This window comes from Cyphomyrmex costatus, unplaced genomic scaffold (assembly GCF_001594065.2).
Source record: "Cyphomyrmex costatus isolate MS0001 unplaced genomic scaffold, Ccosl1.0 scaffold593, whole genome shotgun sequence".
In the NCBI taxonomy this organism is placed as follows: Eukaryota; Metazoa; Arthropoda; class Insecta; order Hymenoptera; family Formicidae; genus Cyphomyrmex; species Cyphomyrmex costatus.
The window spans coordinates 16347-24544 of record NW_017280099.1 but is presented as its reverse complement, the minus strand read 5'-3'; the positions used below and the strand labels follow the sequence as shown (position 1 = coordinate 24544).

Here is an 8198-nt window from a genome sequence, read left to right as displayed (position 1 = left end):
GGAATAAGAGACTTGTAGCGTCTCAAAGTTTTTGAACATGGCCGGAGACGCTACCGCGTCTCCTGATAACTCGTAAACTGTTGACTTTTTGATTAACGTACCTTAATACTTTTGTGTACAGAATAATGAGATAAATCAAATGGTGTAAAGAAAACACATAGTTGCGTATTTAAAAAATTATCCATTTTGTATACATATTTTTTTTAAAGCAACTATGTGTTTTTTCAGATCTTCTTAGCGCCTCCACCTAGAAAAGAAACAAGGTGACCAATACATGTTTCCCTCCGAACCAAACAATTTCTTCCTTAGACATTTTCGCGTATCATTAACGGTAACAGAGATATTGCCTTGTAACAGAGTTACTGGAACATCCTGTATAATATATATATATATATATATATATATATAAAATTTATAGTTATTTTTTGGAACAATCATAAATTTATAATGGTGTACAACTTTACTTCCGCCGTTTTTTTCCGAAATTCGAGGCTATATTGTAAAAAACTGGTTATTTAAGATTCAAAGTATTATCCATCGCTGGCCACTACTTTCTCCTATCTTTCGGGCAGCGTACGAATCCCACGTCGAAAAAACTGATCATCTTTTGACGCGATCCACGAATCGATCCAATTTTTTACTTCTTCATAAGACCGGAAGTGCTGGTCAGCCAGGCCGTGTGCCATTGATCGAAACAAGCGATAGTCAGATAGCGTTTTCTCTTTGCTGCACCAGTACAACACTCAGACAGTAAGTCTGTTCTTTATTGTTGAATTTTTGCACTAGTTCATCTTTCTTCCTTTTCTCTCCAGAAGAAAGGAAAAGGAAAAAAGATGAACTGGTGCAATCACTCTACACTGGTGCAGCCAAGAGAAACCGCTAAGAGAGAGCAACGTCTGAAGAATACGGTGGGTGGGATAGGACTTTCCATTTCAACGTTTCCAAGTATGTCTTGAACTTGTACTTTCGCAACTGGGGTCGAGCATTGTCACTTGCTGCAAAATCACTTTATCGTGTCTCTCGTTGTATTGCGGCCGTTTGTCTTTCAATGCTCGGCTCAAACGCATCAATTGCGTTCGATACCGATCGCCTGTGGTTGTTTCAGTCGGTTTTAACAGCTCATAACACACTACGCCGAGCTGGTCCCACCAAACACGGAGCCGTTGACCTTGGAGCCGTGAACTCACGACACGTTCTTTCACTAATAGCAGCCTCACCATAAGTATTTGAGAGCATTCAATGAGCCTCAACCGCAGATTTCTTCATACTGAAGCAGAAAATTAAAACCTCCCTCAAATAACGAGAATTTGGCTCGTAAACTAACATTTTCAATCGAGAATAACTTTATGATGCAGACGTGAATCGACTAATGTTTCTATGGGGTTATGTTGACATATGCCCAAGTTTATTTTATGATCTATTTATTTCGACCACTACTTACCGCTAAAGCCATCTATAGGAAAACGGCGGAAGCAAAGTTGTACACCTACAATTATTTTGACTATATGACTATATTCAGGGAATGGAAAGTTACTTTTTAAAAGTAACTAGTTACAGTTACTCGTTACCGAGTAAAAAATGTAACTAGTTACAGTTATCGTTTTTTAAAAGTAACTCGTTACAGTTACCGTTACTTAAAAAATAACTTTTCGTTACTTTTCCGTTACTTTTTTAAAATCAATTTAAAAATGTACTTTTGCATTTTTTTTTATTATATGTAATACTGACAAATATATAGTTTTATTAAAAAAAAAAACAATGTAGAATGGCTCAAATAATAAATTAAATAAAAGTAAAATGAGAAGAGTTACGAGCCAAAAATGAAACAGTTTATTTCCGATAAGAACGACGATGACAATGTAATTAAATGTATAAATATATATTAGAACAATAAAATGGATAAAACACGATAAAAACAAACGACGTTTCGACACTTATTGTCATCGTCTTTTAAACTGTTTCGCTTTTGGGTTCGTAGCCCTTCTCATTTAACTATTATTTAATTTTTTTTTTAATTTTTTTTAAACACAATTTTGTAAGTCTAAAATCTGTAAAATATTCAGCAAACTGAAATATTTGTATGTCCTATGTATTACATAGAAGATAGAAGTGTAAAATAATTACTGAATCATAACGGCCGAATGTCTAAGGGCTTTCAAGTCTTATTGATAAGCGCTATAAATAGCATGTATTCAATCGAACCGTCTTCAATCGTGTGCAAAGTAACGACAAAAGTAACTGTAAATTTCGTTACCGTTACCCAAAAAATGTAACTCGTTACCGTTACAGTTACCAAAAAAAGAAAGTAACGCAGTTACCAGTAAAGTTACCAAAAAAGTAACTTGTAACTGTAACTTCGTTACAAGTAACGAGTTACTTCCATTCCCTGACTATATTACAGTAACCTAAACACTAAATTATGATCATAATAACCATAATATATTTTTTAGTTATCGTTACCACATGTAAATAGTAAGCGAATATTGAAAAAATGGTTATATTTATTGTAATTATGATTGCAGTTACTATATAAAAATGATTATTTTATTCATCATCCATATTTCCATACTTTACTATATTAATATTTGAAATTATCATAATTTATAGTACAATTTTTGTATCGTTTGATAGAACTATACATATAAGGTCATTGTTACTAACATTATAGCAATAATAATTATAAAAATGATGCTGTTAACCATAATTATTTTATTGTATAATTATAGTCATAAATACGATATACTTTTCTCTCAGTGTGGGCGGTTGTATTTAGCTGCGCGCTTGCAGGTGGGCCGGGCAAATTGGATATTTTTATAAATTAATATCTCGTTAACTATTGCGAAAATTGTAAAACTGTAGAGGTATAGAGATTGTAAACTTTTCTTCTCAGTTTAGTCCATTCTACACCTATGCTACAAAATTTTTCATTATTTGTCAAACATCCTGTATATTAAATTATAAAAAATTCTGAATTAAAGTTTATATAAATACTTTCCAAACGAAATTAAAATGTTTCGTGTGTATTCTGAACTATATTTTCTGAGCTGCAAAGTTAAGAAAACCGTAAGAATGTGTAATTTTTGATTGATATATAATTTATAGTTTCTCTATATGGTTCAATGACTCCCTTTCTGATTGTACCGGTGATACTAAATACAGTCAGCTACATGGGGTTGTACAACATTTCCGATAGACCCTTGATGTTTCGCACAGAATACTTTATAGATTCCGAAAAGTATTACTACCCGTTATTGGTGCATTCATACATCGGCACCCTCGGATTCGTCACGATCGTCGTGGCGATCGACTCGATGTTGGTGTTTCACGTTCAACATGAATGTGGAATGTGCGAGATCTTAGGGTAACTCCACAGTAATGACACTTTGTAAGACTGAACAGCATTTTCATTTAAAACAATCTTGTGTATTTGTTATACTCACATCTACATGTTCCTTGCGAGAAATCTGATCGGTGGTAATCTCATCTCATATTGGACATTTCATACTATCACATGTTTTTTACACATTTTATTCAATCATTGATACATAGAAATATATATATAATATAGAAATATATATATATATATAATACATACATTTTTGTCAAATAATCGATTATTATTGAGCGAGAGAGAAAGAGTGCGGAATAAATATTTGTCATTGATTATCGAGTGTTTTATTAATGCGTGTTACCCAAATTCATCCATACATTACGTCGTGGAAATAGAATGATAATACGTAGTCGGAGAAGGTATAGAAATATTAAATCAGCGGCGGTATTAAATTTTAATATTAATTATTCATCTACATCTATTCAATTTCAATAGCCTTGGACTCAATCTATGTTTAAGATACATTTATCAATGAGCATATTTTAGATATCGACTAGCACGGATTGTTGAAGAAGATACTTTAAATATAAATTTGTATACAAGTAAAGAAGAGTCTATAATGTACGGATATATTAAGGATTGTGTCATCATACACAATCACATAATAGAGTTAGTATCTCTGAATAATTACATTATCACTTTTCTTGCCAGTAATTCGTTGTGTATTAAGTATTTTTTAATGAAAATCACGATGTTTGATAGTTTTGCTTTTTTTTACGTGTGTAATAAATTGAACGTGTATATATAAATTTTACTCAGTTTTTATCTGCTTGCATTATTGATTTTATTTAACACTTAAACGTTTTTTTAAATTAACTAATGCTCGAATTTATTATTTGAAAAGACCCCGCACCATTCTTATGTAACGATGCACCCATCGTCCTAACCAGAACACTCGGCTGGACGCCGCTGCACCGCCAATGCGATGCAGCGATGAGGGCGCGTAAGCGCCCGATAAAAATAAAAGCATAATTCACAGGTACACGGTGGCAGTAACGGTCGCAACGCGCCGAGCACCGCCGAACACAAATCGGCTCTTACGAACCCCCACCGCCCGGAATCACGCACACCGCAAGTACTGAGCGGCGGGAAAAACCGAGAGAACGCGAAGCCGCGCGAACCAGGCTTTTTGGAAAGCCTTAAAACTCGCGAGCGAGAGCGAAGAGATACCATTCCTGCTCCTGATCCGAATCCCGACAAATCTCCGACTTCCTAGGAATCTTGCGAGCCTCAAAACAAACGGGTTGGAGAGTTCTCCGGCTCCGCTGAGAGTTCTCAGCTGGTGAGCAAGAGCCACAAGGAACCGAACGACGAGAAAAAGGGGCAGAGAGTACTCTGCCTCTGTCGAGAGTTCTCGACAGTCGTAAACGGCAAACATTGCATCTCACTGCATCACGACTGACCAGCATTCGACCGGGGGTGAAGAGTTCTTCACCTCCGCCGGGAGTTCCCGGCCGCTGGTCGTCGTTAACTCACGCCGAAACACCGCGTAAATATCGCTGACAGCCTGCCGTACTCGTCCGGCTATAAATAGCGACACAGCTGATCGGCCGCGATAAGCCTTCTCGCATAGCGCACAACACACACCGGCGTACACGCACGCACACACACACACACACACCGACGCTCCGCACGACGTGCCTTGCACGGCACGCCGGGTTTTTTTTGTTACCGGCCGCTATCACCGTAAGCGTACAATAGTTCTTTCGCCATTTCTTTCTTACTTTTCTCACTTTCTTTCTTTCTTTCTTTCTTTCTTTCTTTCTTTCCACCACGCGTCTCGTAGCGTTCTTGCAAACTGTAAATTAAAAATACATGTACATTCAAAACTAACGACGACTAATAAAAGCTGATTTAGTTACCCTAACACCGTGTCCGAGAGTATTGCTCCACCTGCATTCTCCTCCGTTCGAACCTCTTTCGTATCTAGGGATACGATTTAACCGACGAGCTACCTCCGCGCATACGAAAGTTAGGTCGTTACACTTATAAGAAAATGTCTTTCTGCGAATTTGGATAATTTTTGGATATGTTGTAGTTCTTTTCATTCTGAACAAAATGTCTTAATAGGCACAACTTGATCCTATGAGCCGTTTCCGCGCAAAAACCTTGAAAGATTCAGATTTAATATGTTCAAGTAATATTCAAGTATATAGTCGTCACCAACGTACGCCAGAAAGGATTTGGAGTCATTAAATACTATGGAAGTAAAGAATAGTCGTTACTTCTGTTGAACACACTCACGTACATTCGACCTAATCTGGACCTTTTAAGGCTTGTAGCGCGGAAATGGCTCATATGATCAAAAACAAAGTTATGCCTATTAAGACATTTGTTCAGAATGGAGAAAGCTGCAATATATCCAAAAATTAATCAAATTCGCAGAAAGACATCTCGTAAGAATGGTGCGGGGTTTTTTATACTTTAGCACATATATATATCCTTTTATTATTAACTTTATTTATTTTTCTGGGTCATGAAGATATGCTAGACGTATCGAGATTGCGAATACGACATCGTATTTTTTTCAACTAGGTTTCAATATGATGGGTATGACGTTCACAATATTCCAGGTCAGTCCAACTATGATTATTATCATTACTGATAAGCTTTACTTCCATTAAAATCTCCGTCTTTTTTATAATGTCTGATTATTATGTTTAAAAAATTTGAAAATATTTTTATTTTAAACAACTTGTAATCATATGCATGTGAGTATATAACAAAATAAATTTATGTTTATGAATTAGGCAGTAGTAAAGTTGAATGATCCAAATGAAGCCTTACGATATGTATCGTTCACGGTAACTCTATTATCCGTACTTTTCCTTGAAAGCTGGCCGGGTCAACAACTATCAGATTATACTGACAAAATTTTTGCGTTTACGTAAGTACTTTGCAATGGAAGCATTTTAATTAAGTTCTCAGTATTGATAATTTCTAAAAACAATTAACTGATAACACGCTGTTCAGATATTGACATATTCGACTTATGGAATCGCTTTATAAATTTACCAAAAATAATTAAATAAAAATAGTCTGACAACACATCGATATTTTAGAACCAACGGGAGATGGTATCAATCTTCGCTGAGAGCGAGAAAAGTGATTAGCATTATGCTGATGAGGAGTTATGCGCCAATCAAGATAACTGCAGGCAAACTGTATGCCTTGAACTTAGCAAACTTTGCTGCAGTAAGCTAACTTCTTCAAAAACGAGTTCTAATATATTAGTATATTACCATAGATATAAGAAAACATAGACCGAGCGTAAGCCTGCGGGGTAATAATAAACGGGGTAAGTGGAAACAGCGGACGAACTCCCGCGACGAACTCGCCGTTGAAGGCGGTGTTCACTTTGACGCTCCCATGTGTGTTTATAGCGCTCCGCACACGCTCTACCACGACACTTTCGGCGTCTTCTAGGAATTGTCGCGGCTCGATGTGTCTGGAGTTTATAACCGCACCGGTCATAACGCGATTGGCGAAAGCGGCGTCGATCTCGCGCCATACGAGAGATCTATCGTCCTCACTCACGCCATGGCCTACGTGCATGAATCTACGTTCCACCACTGTTCGCGCACCCTCGAGTCGCGCGATCCTCGCCACCGCGGTTTGTCTGTGCCCGACGGTGAGACGCGGACGCTTGGCGCAACACTCTAGGCTCTCGATGCACTCTTTGCATCTCTCCAACCACGCGAGACACTCGCCCAATGTAGCTACGCGACCGCACTGTTCTAACAGTTCGCGTTCCGCGCGCTCGTAGTCTTCCATTTTAGAAACAATAGAGTTATTCGGAGCACTTGCACGCACGTTTCTTGCACGTTTTGCAATATCGGAAGATTAACGGTAGAAATTCCCCGCCTCTCGCAAACGATATACAATAATCGTAAATGGGGAACGTGGTCACGTTTACGTTTCGCACGACGCGATCCCCGTGAACCTCACGATCGCACAGTACCCGCACCGGCGATGTCCCCGCACTACTTTCTGACAACACATCGATATTTTAGAACCAACGGGAGATGGTATCAATCTTCGCTGAGAGCGAGAAAAGTGATTAGCATTATGCTGATGAGGAGTTATGCGCCAATCAAGATAACTGCAGGCAAACTGTATGCCTTGAACTTAGCAAACTTTGCTGCAGTAAGCTAACTTCTTCAAAAACGAGTTCTAATATATTAGTATATTACCATAGATATAAGAAAACATAGACCGAGCGTAAGCCTGCGGGGTAATAATAAACGGGGTAAGTGGAAACAGCGGACGAACTCGGCTATTTCCGTAGATCGGCTCGGGTATGTTCGAGGTTACGGAAAAGAGTATATGAATCTCAGCGATTTTCAATTCAACAAAAATGTTATGTTCATTATGTGCCGAATGTTTCCGAATCTAACCGAAGTTATCCGACTTCGTCCGATATTTCTCCTGTTGGTTATCACATCCCCCTTGTCTATAGTAGCAGCTTACCCTCGGTCTATGGTTTTTTAAGTCTATGTATATTACCGTAAAGATTGACACATCATTTTTTTAAGGTTGTCCGTACGTCGTTTTCTTACTTCACTGTCCTTTGTTCTATGCATTGAGCGAGACTTGCTACAGCTCAAAAGCTTTTATCGATGACAACAATCACAAGCAATAGATTTGCCCTTATCTCCTTTTTCATGACGACTCATGAGTCAGAAGTGACAACAACTACACGACGGTAAAGTTATATTATATTTAAATATTTTTGGCGCGCGATTAGAGCATTTATAAGAAAAATAAAATAAAAAATCACGGTATTTAACAGATTAACGGATTCGGT

The 8198-nt window shown here is 37.6% G+C and overlaps 1 protein-coding gene across 1 annotated transcript in view; it reads left to right on the top strand.

Moving 5' to 3' along the window:
* Nucleotides 1-6595, top strand: part of LOC108779417 (odorant receptor 13a) — a 13186-nt gene extending 6591 nt beyond the window's left edge. Inside the window, exons 2-6 of the mRNA XM_018546849.1 lie at nt 3103-3361; nt 3878-4000; nt 5874-5964; nt 6142-6278; nt 6454-6595. Coding sequence (XP_018402351.1) covers nt 3103-3361; nt 3878-4000; nt 5874-5964; nt 6142-6278; nt 6454-6595 — 752 coding nt within the window. The remainder of the gene's footprint in view (nt 1-3102; nt 3362-3877; nt 4001-5873; nt 5965-6141; nt 6279-6453) is intronic.
* Nucleotides 6596-8198: the final 1603 nt, after the last annotated feature.